The sequence below is a fragment of the Artibeus jamaicensis genome, unplaced genomic scaffold (genome assembly GCF_021234435.1).
Source record: "Artibeus jamaicensis isolate MK-2021 breed Jamaican fruit bat unplaced genomic scaffold, CSHL_Jam_final contig_233, whole genome shotgun sequence".
Lineage (NCBI taxonomy): Eukaryota > Metazoa > Chordata > Mammalia > Chiroptera > Phyllostomidae > Artibeus > Artibeus jamaicensis.
This window is the reverse complement of record NW_026521486.1, coordinates 7,275,292-7,293,090: the sequence shown is the minus strand read 5'-3', so window position 1 is coordinate 7,293,090 and position 17,799 is coordinate 7,275,292. Positions and strand designations below refer to the sequence as shown.

The 17,799-nt window shown below is 54.5% G+C and overlaps 2 protein-coding genes across 3 annotated transcripts; one reads left to right on the top strand and one right to left on the bottom strand.

Moving 5' to 3' along the window:
* Nucleotides 1-176: 176 nt before the first annotated feature.
* CUNH22orf23 (chromosome unknown C22orf23 homolog) lies at nt 177-6,417 on the bottom strand. 2 transcript variants are annotated; one of them, XM_037160473.2, is made up of 7 exons: nt 6,279-6,417; nt 5,880-5,990; nt 4,992-5,054; nt 2,249-2,431; nt 1,180-1,314; nt 902-1,002; nt 177-723 (listed from the first exon to the last, which is right to left on the bottom strand). In XM_037160473.2, exons 2-7 carry the CDS (start codon nt 5,980-5,982, stop codon nt 652-654), a joined length of 657 nt encoding a protein of 218 aa, XP_037016368.2. In that variant the 5' UTR covers nt 5,983-5,990; nt 6,279-6,417; the 3' UTR covers nt 177-651. The 2 variants fall into 2 exon arrangements, with proteins under 2 accessions (XP_037016368.2, XP_037016369.2); XM_037160474.2 differs by lacking the exon at nt 5,880-5,990.
* A 71-nt stretch (nt 6,418-6,488) lies between these two features.
* On the top strand, nt 6,489-17,391 carry POLR2F (RNA polymerase II, I and III subunit F). The gene is made up of 5 exons (XM_037160607.2): nt 6,489-6,608; nt 8,399-8,468; nt 11,848-11,978; nt 16,657-16,728; nt 17,211-17,391. Exons 1-5 carry the CDS (start codon nt 6,589-6,591, stop codon nt 17,299-17,301), a joined length of 384 nt encoding a protein of 127 aa, XP_037016502.1. The 5' UTR covers nt 6,489-6,588; the 3' UTR covers nt 17,302-17,391.
* The last annotated feature ends 408 nt before the right edge of the window (nt 17,392-17,799 follow it).

The window sequence follows — 17,799 nt, the reverse complement described above, 5'->3', positions numbered from 1 at the left end:
AGTGAGACTCGGCACCTACCACAGCATCCGGCTGTGGGTGCTCAGGAAGTGCTGGTTCCCATCCCCACTTGAGATACGCAAACAGCTTGAAACATGCTTGAAGAATTCTCCCTCCTTGAACAAATAAGCCTTATCCCTCTGAAAACAGAGCAGCGTGTGCAGTGACCTGCGTTAAATGTTTTATCGGCCAATTAACCATAGTGGTTAAACACTTGCCTATGGCTGTCAGTCGAGTAAGCAGGTCCTAGACAGGAAGGAAGGAAGGGATATTTGTTCCTGAGCTCAGAAAGCTAAACGGGACGCAGAGTCTGGTGGAGATGGTGGGAAGGGGGCCCTTCGGATGCACTTAGACATTTGCCCAAGATCGGGGACTCCAGCTTGCTTTTCCCCAAGAAAAGACTCAAAGTCATTTGTATGTGACTGGGTCTCAGGCGCAGGCAACCCAGAGCCCCTGGGCACAGTCCCTGGTGTGGCCTGTGTTCTGGGGCACCGCCTGTGCTCGGAGAACACTAGGCCAGGCCAGTGCGTGTGCCCATCTGATGTGGCCGAGGGCCAGGCTGGGTGGGCGGGCCTGGGAATGGCCCTGCTTGGCAAGGGCGTGGGCTCCACCGGTTGAGGCTGGGCTGCTCCATCGCGGTCTCCGCAGACAGATCAGGCAGGGACGAGAGCCTCCCTGAGTTCCTCACTCCTCTGGTGGTCAATGTCTTCCATCTCCCGCAGTTTCTGCAAAGGGCACCAGGGAGAGCGGGTGTTGGGGGAGGAACTCCAGGAGACGACGGAGATGGGGGCTGAGCTGGACTCCCCAGACCTCAGCCGCAGCTGGCCCTTCGTTTCTACTCAAATTGCTTACTCCACATCGTGATGGCCTCATCCCCTCCCTCTGGCCTGTTGCTTCTCCTACCTGGGAGATTTCAGCAAGGATGATCCCTTGGTACTGCCTGCCCTGTCCCAGGGCCTCCATGTCAGCCAGGAACTCTTTCCTCTCCTGAATTTCCTTGACCACTGGACAGGGAGAAGGGTCGTCATCATCGTACAGGGCAATGGGGGCCGCCAGGTTCCTGGGAGGGGCGGAGGGAGCAGGGGTGGCCTCTCGGGGAGAGGAAGCAGCTCTGTCTAGCTGGTTGGCCCCTCCCCACACCCACTCCCCTCTCCAGCATAACTGGCCCATCAGGGGCTCACATTCTTCAAATCGGTCCAGCTCTGGGGATGGGGCCTTGTGTTGCTTTACAGGAGGGGGCTTCCTTTTGCGTTCCCCTTTGTCCTTTCCTGTGGCAAAGATGTTTTGGAGTCTTCGCTTCTCCTTCTCCAAATCTCCTAGAAGTCCCAGAAAAGGCCTTGTTCAGGCAGAAAGGGCACCCCCTTCATGGGCCGTGTTCCCAATCATGCATGCTTGCTCCAAGGTGCCGGGTAACATGGGGCGGGCTTCTGCTATCCCAGCACCTCCTACCCAGGGTGCTCCGGGGCCTGTCATGTCAAGACAGGCAGGAGAAGGGGGTGAAAGCACCAAGAAGAGACCTTTGTCCAAAACCACTCACTGCTGTGGTGCAGAGCAAGGCTAAGGAGCTCAGTGACGGCCATGCAGCAGCCTGCGTGCAGAGGCTGTGTGGGGTGTGGGGAGGTCTGGGCCGAGAGTTAGGTCAAGTACCGAGGAGGAAGTGGGTGATTGCTCCCTGAAGTAGGCTGGGGTGCAGAAAGCTCTGGATTTGGGGCACCGTGTTAGCTTAAGAGAGCATCAGGCGTGAGGTCTGACAGTTGGCCGTTCATCAGAGATTGACAGAATCTAGTTAATTGTTAAAGAGCCTTCTGGGGAATTTTTTTTGTTTAAGATTTCATCCATTTGTATTTTTTTAGAGATTTTATCTATTTTTAGAAAGAGGGGAAGGGAGGGAAACATCAGTTGTGTGGTTGCCTCTTGTGCGCCCCCCACTGGAGACCTGGCCCACAACTCAGGCATGTGCCCCAAGAGGGAACCGAAGTGTGACCCCTTGGTTTGCAGGCCAGGTGCTCAATCCACTGAGCCACACCAGCCAGGGTGCATTCTGGGAAAATTCTGAGAAAGAACAGCCTAACTGGCTTCCCCTGCAATGTGCCAAGCTAATGTGCCAAGGCTCAAGAGCGCTGGTACAAGCAGCAGGAGACTTTGATTAGGTACGTGCTCACCTGCCCCATGGCCGGTCACCTTCCTGCACCCCCAGCCCCTCATGAAGGGGCACGGAAGAGGGGCTCTGGTCAAGGCCCTCTGACTTACGGGTGGCTCGAGGCTTGAACTGCTCCCGGCTGTAGGCCCCGTTGGCCTGGCACAGGCTGGCAGGCCGGAGGTGCGGCCGGGCCACCAGGATGGGAGGCAGGCAGACGGCGGAGTCCGGCTGCTTGGGAGGCAGGGCCCTCTGGCTGGAAGTCGGGCTGCAGTGGACGGGCAGCGTGTCTCCTCCTGGGAACGGGGGCTGGGGTGGAGGAATCCACTGGCTTTTTTTTTTTTCATTTTATAAATGCTGGCTGTTCCAACCAGGCCAACGGTACAGCAGAGTCTTCCCTTCTAACCGCCCTCTACAATGGGCAGTGGTAACAATCTGCTGGTCTCGGTCCCTTCTTTCTGGTGCATATGTAAACAGTCAAGATACGTGCACTTAGGTTAAGGCTCGACTTTCAAACAGCGTGCCGTACTCTGTTCCACTCACTTAACAACCCCCCCACCCCGAACATCTCCCCGACCGCTCCATTTCTACGTGGCTGCTTTTTCAGCCGTGTGCTGGTCCTCACAATAGCTATGTTCTATCTGTAACTAGTCTCCTAGTTTCAGAAATTCAGGCTGTTTTCATTATTTTTTTACTGCTTCAAATTGTGCTACAGTAAACGTTCCTGTACCGTAAACATCAAGGCCTCCTACCGGTGCTTCTGTTTCTATAGGTGGGTTCCTAAAACCCGCTTGGTCCACGGGTGAGGAGGGGAGGTTTGGCGGGTAACAGATTCCCTCCCCACCGCACGGCCCAGCCCACAGCGGGGACAGTGGTCGGGGAGACGAAGTCCTGCCTTGGGGCGCCTGCACCGGGCTGCGGGGCAGGGGAAACACCCGCATACAGCACGTTAGGGGGTGGAGTGCAGACTCCGTCAGCGCAGGGTTTACAATTTAAATCGGGGGGCCAGGGGAGCCCTGGTGAAGAGGGTAACGTCTGAGAAGAGACCCAACAGTGGTGAGGGGCCCAGCACTGCGGACACTTCAGGGAAGGGCATTCGAGGCTGAGGGGACAGCCAGAGCAAAGGCCCTGAGGCGGGAACGTGCCTGGAGTGTTCGGGGTGCAGGGAAAGGAGTGAGCAAGGGGGTGTCGTGAGAGTAGAGGTCAGAGGGCATGGAAGACAAGAGACGCACAGGGCCTTGTAGGCCTCTGGAGAGATGGGCTCGCTCATTGTGTGAGGGTGGAAGCTGCCAGAGGGTTGGAGTCGTCCTTATGGATTGAAGGGCAAGCAAGGGGCCAGTTGAGGGGGGCAGATGGGGGTCTTGGAGATGAGAAGTTACCACTGAGGCGTCTGCTCCACGGACCTGGAATAGATGGGGCTGCGAGAAATTCCCATGGACCTCCTCCTTCACACGTCCTCCACCTGGGGCCACGGCTTTGCACATCTTTCGTTTCTAAAGAGACGCCGAGCCTCCTAGAATGTCCCTCCCGCTCCCTCCACTCGCTGTTGCTGCCCGTCCAGTGCCAACGCTGCCTCTTCCTCTGGCCCGTTCCCAGCACATGATCACAGCCCGAGTGGTCCTGGGAGTTCGGGTGAAGGAGAGAAATGTGTGGCCTGTGACAGAATTTGAACTAAAGCTCGAAGCAACAGTAGGATTTGGTTAAGAGGAGATTTTAGAAGAAAGTAGACTCCGCGCAAATGCTTGGAGGCAGTTAAAAAAAAACTTCCAGGGGGAACAACACTGCCAGGTGTTCAGTGGTGGCCCAGCCACCAGTGCAGTTCGTCCTTCACCAGATACTGAGCGCCCAGGTGCTGGGGCCGCCGCAGGGAACAGGACGGATGTAGTCTGTGGTCTCCCGGCGTTCACTCCCAGGGGGGTTTCTAGGACAGTCTCCGGGTAATGGAGCTCCAGGGGACACCGGCTTGCTAGCACATTGCTGTGCGTGGAGACTGGGCTGTGGTTTGGATGTGTTACGACATTCTGGCACCCTGAGCTGTCCTTGTCCACAGTGAGGAAGGACGTCTGACCCCTGACCTGGCCTGAGGGAGCCTCCCTCCACCAGCCAGAGCTGAAGGGGTTCTGCCGACACCGGCCTCTCTGACTCTCCCCTCCCTCTGCTTCTGTGGCGGATCGCATGCCCCCCTGGTAGGTGCATCCTTTCTTCAGAGAAGGCAGTAGCTTTCTGTAGATTCTGCTAAAACTGCAGGCTTGCTCTGGCACTCTCTCTCTTAAAGGCCTCTGTTCTCATCCAGTAAATGCTGATTCAGTGAAATCTCAGAAAGTAAGGTTGCTTTCAGAATGTCCTGCCTGTGCACTTCCACTTATTTAAATGATACAGTGAGTGAGCTGGTCAGAGGTGAGCTGTGGAAGAGCTTTCTTTGCACAGACTTCCCAAGCTGGGATTCTGCCCGTATTCTTGTCTCCACCAGCTAAGCTATGAATGCACAGAACGACAGGACACACACACTGTCCTCTCCTCTGAGAGCTCATACGGTGTGTGTGTAACAGGAAGGGACAGACAGCAGACGGGACAGTTCTGAGACAACTCTGGCTGGGCAGGAAGTTTCGATTATTCTGTGATTCCCTGGGAAGGTTGGCTGGGCAGGAGGCTTGTAGTTATGCAGCACCCATGCCGGGGCGGGGGGCGGGGAATAACAGAGGCCCCACAAGGTCGGTTCCCCAGGGGCAAGATAAAAAATGCTACACTATACAGTTTTGGTGTTTTAAAATGATGTCTTCTGCTCCTTAATATGGAGGAGCATTAAAAACGTGGCCCAGAATCACTGCCCAGGAAGCCTCCGTGGACGACTCTTACTTTTCATGGCGTCCATGATGTGGCGCTGTTGGAATTCAGTCAGCTGGGACTCCTTCATCATCACTGCAACAGAAAGCACTCCAGTGAGGCCGCCTGGGCTGCAGGCAGAAGCCTTCATCCCACCCCACTGCAACTCAGAATCGTGTCACCTCTACCCCCATTCTGCACCCGAGCACCCCCTCTCTACCTCCCCTGCTTCGTTATTTGTCTACAACACTCATCACTATCTAAGTTCTATGGATTTTACTCATTTGTTATTTGTTACCCTTCTACTAAACATTAGCACCATGAGAGAAAAACATTTTTGCTGTTTTCTTCCCTTCTTTTTTTATGCTGTATCCTCAGCACCTAGCACGAGGTCTAAAGCACATAGTGGGCTTTAAAATTTTTTTTCATCGAGTGGATGAATGAAAGAACAAGTATTCATTAAGCGTGTGTCAGACACTGGAGCTGTGATCGGAAGCCCAAACAGGAACAGTCCTGCCTGCCCTGGTGGCACAGGCTAGGAGGGTGGATAAGTCCTGACCCAATGGAGCACACCGGATAGCTGATTACAGGTTACACTCTGTGATGAAGAGCGAGGTAATGTCTGATAGTGTGAAGGTAAATAACAGTCGGTTGCACGATGGTGGGTGGGGAGGAGCTGGGCTTCCCGGGAGGGAATGCAAAGTGTGCTCTAAGGAAGCACAGGAGTGTTCTACTCTAAAGTCCTTAGTTCTTTAATTTTTAGCCACTTGCAAGTTGTAGGACCCGAACCTTCCTGAACCCAAGGCTTCTCATCTGTAAAATGAAAATAGCATGGCTAAGCTACAGGTCATGTGGGGGAGACCTGAGTTTCAGGGGATAACTGGTACCACCGCACTTCCCCTGTCCTGTAAGCGCACTGACCTCTGAGGAGCTCGCATGTCTCAGGGGTATAAGTAGCCTGCTTGGGGCGGTGCCAGAACCGCGTTCCTTTGGTCACTGCCTCCATCCTCTCCGAGGAAGCCATGGGAAGGCCTTGCGGAGGGAAAAAAACGCAATGACACATCCCATCTTCCAGGTCTAATCTCTACTCCCACATCAGGCCCCTGACACCACCAAAGTCTGGGAACGACGCCGCCCGTCACTATTGGGACAGTGCCCGATCCTTCCACCCCGAACAGATGCTCTGGCAGATACACTCACGAACGGGGACCTCATCTTGACCCCGGTACCTGTGGCAGGGAAAGCCCTAGGAAAGGGACCTTCAGATAGCCGTGGGCATGACAGTGCCCGCTGGGTGTTACGCCCAAATTGAAACCTCACCCTAAAGTAAGACCCCAGCTGGGTGGGTCACTCCACAGACAGCGGCAGCTGGTCTCCGTAGACCGTAAGTAGGATTCTGCCGCGGCATAGCTGTGGAACTGGTAACTAGATGCTCTGGCTACCATGGTAACGAGCGCTAGCTTCTTGGCGCATGCGTACACTTAACGGCTCTGGCCTGCCCCCTGGAAGTGATTGCCTCGGGGTCACGGCGCAGGCGTAGAGTACGCGAGTTGCTGCTCGAAGTGGAGACTGTTCGCGGGCCTCCGCGTGGGTCAGGGGCGCACAGCCTGGTCGTTGCGGAGCGGGCGTGATGTCAGACAACGAGGACAAGTGAGTGCGGACGAAGTGGCCTTTGCAGATTCGCGGAAGAGGCGGACCCTACTTCACGTAGGAGCCTGGATCGAAGGAGGCTGAGGACCCAGGCATCTAAGGGACTGGGGCTGCTGAAGGGAAGCAGGGAAGGGCGGGGACCAAAAAGCAGAGCCAGGGTGTGGGCATAGCGGAGCTCAGGCTGGAGGGTACTGAGAGGATCAGTGGAAAAGGTGTCTCCCAGCAAACGTCCCCTGAGCCGGGCGCTGCGTCTTGTTTTGGGAATATTGAGGTGTGTTAGGCATAGTCCCACGTGCTCCCTTTCCAGAAGACGGACAGGCCCGTAAACAGGTTAAGATAGCATCTTGCGAGACTAGGCAGTAGAAGCACGTAGTACGGCAGGTCCTCGAATAACGTCGCTTTATTGCAGCGTGGATGAGATGCTGTAGGAACTTAACTCCGCTTTATATCAGTTAGCCTGTGGTGAAATGGGTTTTTCATTATGCTCTGTTCTGCTTAAAGCTGCAGAACCTGTCTACAGTGTTAAGTGACGACTTAACTGTGTAGAAGTTCTCCTGAAGAGGGTCTGGTGAGACTTGGAGGGGAGATCGGTCTGGAAGGGTGGGGTCATCTGGGGAGAGAAAGGAGTGGCTTGCCCTAGGGAGACAGTCGTAGAGGGAGTGAGAGGTGGTTTTGAATTCTGGATTAATTTTGAAGCTAGGGCCAAAATGATTTTCAAATGGGGGCCCAAGGAGCGGTGTCTTCTGAAGGTAAAAATAGGGGCGTGGTCAGCATATCGGTCAAAACTGAGAAACAAGTGAGGTCATCAGGGGAGTTTCGGTGAGGAGATGGATGAGTGTTGGGGCATCCCAACAGGAGTGCTTGGCAAAGCCAGGAGCAGTCAAGGGGGAAAGGACAAGAGAGGGAGGTGTCCTTGTAGTCAAGTGAGGAGAGTGTGCAGAGGAGAGGGAGTGGTCTAGTTTGCCAACTGGTAGGTCAACCTAATGAGGACAAGAACAATCCATTGGATTTATTTGCTTATTTTTAAGATTTTATTTATTTACTTTTAGAGAGAGGGGAAGGGAGGGAAAAAGAGAGACATTGAGTGTCTCCCTCCCGCATGCCCCCAACTGGGTACCTGGTCCACAGCTTAGAACTGGTATCCCCTCGGTTTGCAGGCCAGTGCTCAATCCACTGAGCCACACCATCCAGGGCAGATGTAATTATTTTTGAGTTAAATTTATTGGGGTGACATTGGTTAATAAGATCATATGTTTCAGGTGTTTATTTCTATGACACAGTGATCTGTGTATTGCACTGTGTGCCCACCCCAAGTCGAACCATCTTCCGTCACCATATATTAGCCCCCTCTCCGCCATGGAAAATGTTAACAGACTTGAAAGAAGGAGTATTTCTGATGAAGCAAAGTTATGGCAGAATGGGAAGAGAACAGTGGGAAACTGACATGGGACAACTCTTACATGAATTTGCCAACTTTTCCGTGCTCCACAGAGCATGGAAATTGGGCCCTGTGGAATGGAGAAGTTTTGTTTTTAAAGATGGGTAGTAATACCACTGATATGCTGATGGCAGTGGTCCTGTAGAGAGAGGAAAGGAACGGTGACGATGAATGAGTCCCAGCACACTCGGGGGCTGGTGGGGGTCTGTTGGAAGGAGTAAAATGAAGCACAAGTTCCATTTACTCATCGAGTGGATATTTATTGAGCACATCCTGAGTATTGATGAGACACTCCCTTGCCCTCTTTGGTTCTAATAAATGATGCTCTAACTACCGGCCTCTTCTTGTACAGTTTTGATGGCGACGACTTCGATGACGTGGAGGAGGACGAAGGACTAGATGACTTGGAGAATGCTGAGGAGGTCAGTGTTTAGCCTTGGGCTCCTCCCTCTGCAGCCTGGGCTGCCAGGTGGGCTGCCAGATGACCTGGCCAATGACTGTTCCCCAAGAGCATCTGCCACCCATCTGTGGTCAGAGTCCCCGCCACAAGCAGCCCCACAAGACTGAGCAGAGTTCAGTTGTGTGGAGTGGAGTTGCCCTGCAGGGTGGGCTTGGAGGCTTTTGTCCACTTGGATCACAGCCGTGGCTTCTGGGACAGTCGGTTCACTGGTGGGTGAAACATCACCCTCATTCATTCAACAAATGAGTTGAATGTTCGTTATGTGCAAGGTGCTCTGCAGGGTGGGGCTGCATAGGATCCTGCAAGGGGGACAGCGACCTGGGAAAATCTGGAGGTGAGGGCCCAGATCAGGCAGGTTCCATAGCCTAAATGCAGTGGGAGGCCGCAAGTTCTGAGCTCAGGAGTGGCACAATCCAGTTTGCATTTTATTTTAATTTAAAAAAATTCTTATTTTTATTTTATTTTTTAGAGAGAAGGGAAGGGAGGGAGAAAGAGAGGGAGAGAAACACCAACATGCGAGAGAAACATCAAATGGTTGCCTCTTGCACGCCCCCAACGGGGTGCCTGGCCCACAACCCAGGCACGTGTCCTGACTGGGAATTGTACCAGCAACCTTTCAGTTCACAGGCCGGTGCTCAGTCCACTGAGCCACACCAGCTGGGGCCTAGTTTGCATTTGAGAAAGAACATTCTGGTCTCATAGTGAAAAGTGAAGTGGGGAGGAACAAGAGTGAAAGACCAATGAGGGAACTCTCAGACCCACAGGTGAGAGACCTGTGGCTTGGACTTGGGCACTGCCCGTGTCAGTGATGAAAAAACAGATGAAGGAGTATTTTGGTGGGTTGAACATGGGGAGGAGAACGTGGGAGATGGTGAGGACAACTCCTAGGTTTCTGGCTTGAGTAACTATGTGTATGGGTTGCTCTCTTCATGAATAAAATAGTGCTTTCTGTCTTGTGTGGCTGATGGCAGAAGTGCTTCGTGTCTCCTGCAGAGTGATCCTTGATTTTTCAGGCTGGGAAGCTGAAGCCCCTCTCTCCGAGTGTTCTGCACGGCTCTCTCAGCACCCATCTTCTCTGTCAGAAACCTCTTCTCCATCCTTCTGCCCCCCTTCCCTTCCCTTCCCATCCTGTCACTTCTGCCTCCAACGTGTGGTTCAGCCCTGCCCCCTTTCCACATTCCTCGTGCTCAGCCTGGTTCAGTCTTCATTGCTTTTCACCAGGGCTGCTGCGGAAATTGTGTTCCTGGCTTTCCTGCCTTCAGGCTCTCTGAGTGCCTTCCTGCTGCCGGCGTCGTCTCTCTTACTGCCAACATGATCGATTACCCCCGGTCTTCCTAAAATGGTCTCTTGGCTTCTGCCCTTGTCCCTGCAGAGTATCCAGAGTGATCACTGTAAATGTTGAGTCAGATCGGTCTCTCTTCTGCTCAGAATCTTCATCCCGTGGTTTCCCATCTCATTCAGAGTAAACACCGTAAAGATGTACAAAGTTCTCCATGACCTAGTCACTTGCTCAGCTCTGTGACCTCATCTCTTCTTGCCATCCCTGTCATACCAGGCAGATTCCTGCTGGGACGTTTGTTCATGCTGTTCCCTCTGCCAGGAACGCTTTCTCCCAAGACACCCACATGCCCTGCTGCTCGCCTCCCTCGGGTCTTTGTCCAGGTCACCTAATGCAGCCTTCCGTGACCATCCCATCTAAAATCGCAGCTTTCTCCCCCTCATCCTGCACCACTGCCCCAGCACTTCCTGTCCTTGTTCTCTGTTATCATACCACAGTTTACTTACTAATTTTATTGTTTCTCTCATTGTCACATAAGCTCTACAGGGGAAGAATTTTGTATCTTACTGTTCTGTCTCAAGCAGTTAGAATACTACCTGATATGTAGTAAATGCTCAGTAAATATTTTTTGACTTAATTATTTTTTTTTTATTTTAAGAGTACACTTACTAAAGGTGGGACAGTGAGACAGAGAGGGCTCAGGGTAGAAGAAGCAGCAGGAGAGCCCAGGCGCTGCTCTGCTTTGGTCTCTAGAAATGTTACAGGAAAGAAGCAAGCCAGGGTGGGGCTTCTTTTAGCTCACCAAAAAGTCAGAGAAAAGGGGGCCTTGGAGACAGGTTCAGGGGAGGAGCCGCCAGTGCCCGCTGCTCCCCTGGTTGCAAGTCTCATGGGAACCCTTAGAGTTTAGGAGGGAAAATTAAAGATGTACACCTGAGAGGGAAGAAAGGCGTGGGCGTGCTCCAGAGAGAGCTCGCCAACTTAACTCATTATTACGGGATTTAGCCCCGGCTGGTGTGCCTCAGTGGATTGAATGTGGGCCTGTGAACCAAAGGGTTGCCAATTCGATTCCCAGTCAGAACACATGCCTGGGTTGCAAGCCAGGTCCCCTCTGGGGGATGTGCAAGAGGCAACAACATATTGATGTTTCTCTCCCTCCCTTCCCCTGTCTCTAAAAATAAATAAATTTAAAAAGAATTTATTCTCCTGCCTACGCCCATATGTGCACCTTTGCTCTATTTAGGCTCCACAGTTAGTTATCAACCCTGGTGCCTGCTCTCCCTCCTCTCTCCTTTGGACTTGCACTTCAACCTGCCCGAAATGCCCTTCCCTTCCTCCTGGGCTTGGGAACTCCTGCTGATTCTTCTAGACTAGCTCAAGTCTCATCTCCGCACTGTCTTCCCGGCCCCCTGCGTGACTTAGGTACCCCCTCTCCTCCTTGGTACCTTCCTTGAGCACTCACGTACCTTCAAAGCACCTGCCGTTGTGTGTACTCTGCCTCCTCCCAGACCGTGGGTTCTCTGAGAGCAGGGACTCTTTGCTATTCTGATGTCTGGCGTGTGACCGAGGCTTAATAAGTAATTGTAAATATATGAATATGTATATATATGAAAATGCCTGGCACATTTCTGCCTTCACTGTGACTCTTTAGCCCCTTGACCCTTGGACTCAGTTGTCCGGTCTGAAAATGGGATGCTTGCTCTTGCTTCCTGTCGAGGGTGGATCTCTTCACATGGCGCCGGTGGTCCTGGGCTACCCGCCTCTCCGCCTCTGCTTCTCTCCTGGACGAGGCAGCTGGCCTTGGAGTCCCGATCACAATTCTTTTCTTTTACTGGGTCTGAGACTTGAGCCAAGTCAGCTAACTCCCCACGCCTCTAAAGTGGCGCCTCCATCCCTGCCCCATAAAGTCATGTGAGGGCTAAATAAGGTGCCTGTAGGGTGGTTACGAGGTCCCTGGCACTTAGCAGGCAGTGGCGGCGGCGGCGGTGGTTATGGTCGCTGCCCCGCCCCTCCCCTCCCTAATAACGCACCCTGAGCTTTTCCCGCTTTCCGCCTTGGCGTCCAGGAGGGCCAGGAGAACGTGGAGATCCTCCCCTCCGGAGAGCGACCGCAGGCCAACCAGAAGCGAATCACCACCCCGTACATGACCAAGTACGAGCGAGCTCGCGTGCTGGGCACCCGCGCCCTCCAGATCGCGTGAGTGTGCCCCTCCCCGTCTCCTCCACCCGCCCAGCCACAGCGTGCTGGTGGGTGACCCGTGTGGCCCAGCACCGCTTTCAAAGGCTAAATGGGGGGCTCCTTCCCTGTGTGCCAGGCTGTGTGTTAGACCTTTGCCCTCAGGGAGGCTGTGATCCAACAGGGGAAACAGGACTTGAACATCTGGAAAGTCAAATAACAGCGCAGCAGACGAATAGCAACAAAATACGGAACTCGCCGATCACCTCTCAGGCCAGTGAAGGAAAAAAAACTGTGGATTTAGTCTGTTGTGGGTCAGTTCATTCGGGGGGCTGTATCAGCCCCCGTTGGGCTGGCGGTTCTTGAGTGGAGGTCAGCTGTGACCAGCTCAGAGGACGGGAGACCCCTGCACGTAGAGGCCGTGCTAGAGACGTGCAAACAGAACAGTGGTGGACTTCTGGGGGTTTGAGATTGGCAACCTCTCTTTCTCTTCCACATTTGGAACCAGTTAAAGAATCACAAGGTCCAGGAGATAGCCAGCAGGTAGGCGGAGATGGGACTTTAGGTGAGTGCGCGCTTCGGCGTGCTGGTGTCTGGAGGCTGTGTCTGCAGGGACAAGCCTGCCTTCCGAGGTCGTGGGCCTTGTGACGGTGCCCTGTCTGCAGGTGGGTGGCTTTGAGAAAGCAGGGACTCTCAAAACAGCTAGGCCACAGATGCTGGCTTCCCCCCAGGTTCCTGTGTCAGATGAGTTACTTACTTCTTCGTCCTGGGGAGGAGTGAGGCGGGAGACAGGGAGGGCAGGCGTCGTCCTTTCGCTGTCACAGGAGGTCTCTGAGGGACACGCGGGGCCAAGGGGAGGAGTCCTGCCTAGAGTGCTCACAAGCTGATGTGGGCAGTGGTGGTTGTGTGGAAGTCGGGTCGCTTCGGGCCGGGGGTGGGAAGTGGACTGGAAGGCAGCTGTGGCTGGTGTGTGGAGTCCGGCATGCTGCAGGGGTGCTGGCGCCGGGTCCGTGCGCTCCCCTCCCTAGCTAGCTGTCAGTCGGCCTTGGACTTGATCACCAGTCCTGTGGGTGGAGAGGACCGCCGTGTCCTCCTCGGAAAAAGTTCCACAGTTGGGCAGTGCAGTTCCCCGCTCGGTCTGCAGCAGGGAACCTCTTACCGGCCTGGTGGCCATCTGTGCTGGTCTGGGAGAAATTAGCCGCTCTCGAGTAACAATTTCTGTGTCCCTGGGGTCCAGGTCCTCCGGCCTGCACCATTGATTCTGGGAGCTACTAGCTACATGTGGCCATTTACATCTAAATTAAGTGAAAGTTCAGATGTTTGTTCTCATTGGCCACATTTCACGTGCTCAGTGGTCACCCGTGGCTGGGGCTTTCGTGATGGGAGTGCAGATAGAGGATGTTTTCACTGTTGCAAAGTACTGTGTTGGTGCTCTAGTGCTCCTCTCTGCTAAAAATGACTCGGCAAAGAGTAGTGGACCGGTTGTATGCAAGGTAGAGTCTCCCACCACTGGAGAGTTGCTGTGCTGGTTCCCGCCGGGGACGTGGAGATGATGAGACGCAGCCCCCTGTCCTCCAGTGCTTGCCACCTCTCGGGAGTTGAACCCCTTTCCAAATGCCCTGGTCCCACGCAGCAGCCGGGTGCTGTTTGCCGAGAGGTGCAAACTGCCTCTCGGGGGGAAGGAGTAATTGCAAGGGTGACGGGAAAGCCCATGAGGATGTTAGAGTGCAGGTGGTCAGGGAAAGGGAGGTGGCTCTAAGGGGACCCCGGGACCACGAACAGCGCGAGGAGAGGTCTGAGGGAGGCAGGCAAGTGTCTTGTGGGAATGGCGCGTGGCTTGGGTCACAAGACTGGAAAAGATCTCACTGGTGCTTTGAGTGACAAGTTCAGAAGATTGGTCTGCATTTGGTGGGCACTGTGCAACACTTAAAAAGTGTGGAGGCAGAAATTCAGAACACGACCGAATCCTGGCAGCCTGCTTTTCTCTGGGGACAAGGCATGGCCCCGCCTAGTTGGGTCTGCAGTGGCCTTTCCGATGAAGGAGTAGCACCCGTCTGGTGGCTCCTTGCCCGCTGTGGGCAGCGGACGGCCAGGGCTGGCCTATCCCTCGCTTACCCCTAGCACTCGGCATGCGCCCTGCGGCCGGGTGCCCAATAAACATGCCTTGGGTACTTTTTGGATGGTCTCACTGCTTTCACTAGCACCACCTAGTGGCTGATGTGTGCCATGGTCGCCTCTGAAGGATCCGTCAGGGTCGTTTGTGGTGGAGGCTCCGGGGCAGGCAGACTACTGAAGTGTGCACTCTCACATTCGGTACTTTGCACACGCAACACAGTAGGGCTGGCTGGATGAGTGGATGCTCTTGATTATCCACATCTTGAAAGAAAGAAGGCTGTGCAGACCAGGAAGGGCATTTTGCCACATTCTTTAAACTTTTAGCACTTACTGAGCGAGGATGTGGGGCAAGGTAAGTGCTCGCTCTCTGCCCCGGAGGAATTTTTAGGCTTTTGGGAGTGATACTGAGGCCCGTCCTGAAAAAATCCAGCCACTGTTAATATAACAAGAATGGTTTGCAGGACATAGATGTAACCTGGCAGCCCAGGAGAGTGGACTGGAATGCACATGTGTGAACAATGACGACTTCACTGTACTAGTCAGTGGGGGCAGTAGCAGCCATTGAGTGAGCATGTGTACTGTGTGGCTGTCACATTAAAAATGACTGAGCGAGCAGAGCAACGAATCTGCATCAGACTTTGCATTAAGCTTGAACATCACTCCATGGAAACTGTTTGGATGACTCAGGAGGCCGCTGCTACGGGCGCCTGGTGATTGGCAGCTTCAGCACAACAACATTCTCGCTCGTGCATCGTGTCTTGTGCCAAGTTTTTTGGCAAAACATCAAATCACCCAGGTGACTCAGCCCCCTACAGACCAGATTTGGTGCCCTGTGACTTCTGGCTTTTCCCAAAATCAAAATCACCTTTGAAAAGGAAGAGATTTCAGACCAGGAAAAGACGATGGGGCAGCTGATGGCAACTGGGAGAACTGTGTGAGGTCCCAAGGTGCCTGCTTTGAAGAGGACTGAGGGGTCATTGTCCTTTGTACAGTGTTTCTTGTCTCTCGTGTCTTGTTCAATAAATGTCTCTGTTTTTCATGTTGCATGGCTGGATACCTTCTGGACAGACCTCATACATCAAAGTATTTAGTGATAAAACTAGTGCCTTGGTGCAAACGGATGGCTCTCAGACTGGCCGATGACTAGGGAGCTTTGTAGATGCAGGTTCTCGGGCCGCTTCACTAGACAGTCTATTCAGAGGGTCTGGAAGGAGGACCCAGAATCTCGGGTTTTTAGCATATGCACCTAGTAATTCTGACTGTCAGGTTTGGGACTCTAGTGCAAACCTGCACAGGAATCAAGGGCGGCTTCCTAGAGGAGGTGGGCTGGGAACTGGCACCCCACCTGTTTGCGTTCAGAGCCTCTGCCGCGGGTCAGGCACTGTGCTAGGGCACGTCCTGGGCCACCAGGCACTCGTCAGGGTCTAATTCGGACAACTCCGAACACGGGGTTAGAGCACAGGGAGGCGGGGCTGAGGGAGCATGTGTGAGTGAGCCAGGCACTGAGGGTCCAGCAGACGGTCCCCAGGGCGCAGACATTGGGTCTCCCCCAGGCCTGTAGGGAGAGGAAGAGCTTGAACGAGGACACAGAAAGGTAACAGTGTCTGTCCAGGAAGCCTCAGGAGTCTGGTGTGGTGGGAACTCGGGGTGAACGCAGGCAAGTGGCATGAGGAGGTGCTCGAAGGTCAGCGGGGGTCGGGCTGGGTTCTGCTTACTGGCCGTGGGGCGTCATGGAAGGGCGGTGAGCAGGCGTGCACCTGACGGGGCAGAGGCTGAGTGGAGACTGGAAGTGCGAGACTGCCCACGGCTCGTTGCCCCCAGTCTCCTTTTCTAGATAGAAAAGGAAAATGGGCCGGGCCCTGAGACAGGGCTGGGGCGGGCGGGGTCGAGCCCTCCCTCCGGAGGGCGCCTTTGCGCACAGCCGAGTCTTTGTGCCGGAGCGAGTCTGCCTCGTCCTGGGAAGGGCCCTGGTAGGGAGCTGACCGATGAATGTCATGGGCCTTGTGGTTAAAGCCTGGTCTCGTCCCGTTCCCAGTGCCCTTTTCAGGGGTGTGGATCCTCAGCTGATAAATGCGGGGTGTTACGGCACAGTCGGTCGGAGCCTACAGGGTTTGAATCTTGGCTCTGCCACTTACTGGCTGTGTGACCTAGGGCAAGTTACTGACCTCTCTGTGCCCCCATTTCCTCATGAGTAAAACAGAAGTAACGCTAGTACTCCCCTCAGAGGAAACAGTCTGTGTGAGAACTATGTAAGAGAGTGGGATACGGTGCTTAGCGAGGCTTCCCTTGTTGCCTGTCGTGTCCCAGCCTCACTGTCGGTGGGGCAGGGCCTTTTGTCCTCGTTTTCAAACAAGGATACTGAGATTCTACGTCTTTGGGAGGCAAAATTTAAAACTGGCCTGGCTCCCACTCATGTACCCTCTCTGTCTGTGCCCCTGAGCCACCGCCCCCCCACACCTGCCTGCCTTTCTAGGTGAGGACAGGGTGCCCATCCTGTTTCTGAAATGAGCCCCAGCCCTGGCTTCCTGCCAGGCCTTTCTGGCTGTGTCTGCAGCGTCCCCGACACCTGTCCCTATTCCCACAGGATGTGCGCCCCAGTGATGGTGGAGCTGGAGGGGGAGACAGACCCCTTGCTCATTGCCATGAAAGAGCTCAAGTAAGTCACCAGATCATGCTTTGCTGCTCCAGAGCCCTGGAAGACGCCCTCTGGGTTCTCCGTTGCCCACCTGACGCCCGCTTTGCTGGCTGGGGGAGCGGTGCTCGCTCCCAAGGGCCCTCAGCTTGTTCAGAAGTCAGCTGAGCAGGAGGGAGGGCTGGCCAAGGGGAGGGCACCGGTGAGACGTGGGCCGCTCCTGATTGTCACAACCTGTTCTTCCCGATGCCTGCCGTCTGCCCTCCTCTCTTTCTCCTCATCCCCCTCAGCCGGGGATGGCAGAGCTGTCCCAGACCCACTGTCCCACACTCAGGGATGCGGGGACTTCCTTTTTTTATTGTAATTCCTTTCCTACAAAGTACGCTCAGCCCCAGTCCATTGCTGCTAAGACTTCTCTTTCCGTGCATCCTGCACAGGGTCTGCCCCTCTTGCTGTAGGGCGGGCGTCTCCAACCCTCACGTACTTGTGCCTTCTCCCCGCCGCAGGGCCCGAAAGATCCCCATCATCATCCGGCGCTACCTGCCAGACGGCAGCTATGAAGACTGGGGGGTGGACGAGCTCATCATCACCGACTGAGCTGGAGTCACCTTCCCAGCTGAGCCTCGTCCCCGGCTTCTGTCCTCACGTTCTTTGTACATGTAAATAATAAACTGTTCGACCTTCCCACCCCTGTGCCTCCAGCTGTCGCCACGCCCACCCGCTTCTGCCCCGCCATCTGCAGGCTGCACCCATCCCAGTGGTCCCGTGACTGTGAGCTCTTTACGAGGCATCAGGGTCCTTGCCCCCTGTGGGGACCTCCAGTCCCTCCCTCCATCTCCCCTTCACCAGAGCAAAGGCTGCCGCAGGGAGACACCTCAGCTGCCTTCCCAGCAGACAGACCAGCCTTTGTGCCCAGGGAGCTGGTTTCCATGGAAACCCCCAATTTCCTTTCCAGTGGGGACTGGCTGCAGGGGCTTCTCCCTTCTCAGGAGTATCACAGAGCAGGTCTCATCAAGCCACCCATTGTTTCCTGAGGACCTGCCTCGAGCCCCTTATCGTGGGCTCGGATCCCCTTTCAGGAGCTGCGGCCCAGCA

Bases quoted from the DNA above. Each gene is read 5' to 3' on its own strand.
- CUNH22orf23 (XM_037160473.2), bottom strand. From the start codon at position 5,982: ATGGCTTCCTCGGAGAGGATGGAGGCAGTGACCAAAGGAACGCGGTTC. The intron at 2,432-4,991 runs GTAAGAGTCGTC...CCCCGTTCCCAG, and splicing joins CATCATGGACGCCATGAAAA to GAGGAGACACGCTGCCCGTC. The intron at 1,315-2,248 runs GTAAGTCAGAGG...TGGGACTTCTAG, and splicing joins GTTCAAGCCTCGAGCCACCC to GAGATTTGGAGAAGGAGAAG.
- POLR2F (XM_037160607.2), top strand. From the start codon at position 6,589: ATGTCAGACAACGAGGACAA. The intron at 8,469-11,847 runs GTCAGTGTTTAG...CTTGGCGTCCAG, and splicing joins ACTTGGAGAATGCTGAGGAG to GAGGGCCAGGAGAACGTGGA. The intron at 11,979-16,656 runs GTGAGTGTGCCC...CTATTCCCACAG, and splicing joins ACCCGCGCCCTCCAGATCGC to GATGTGCGCCCCAGTGATGG.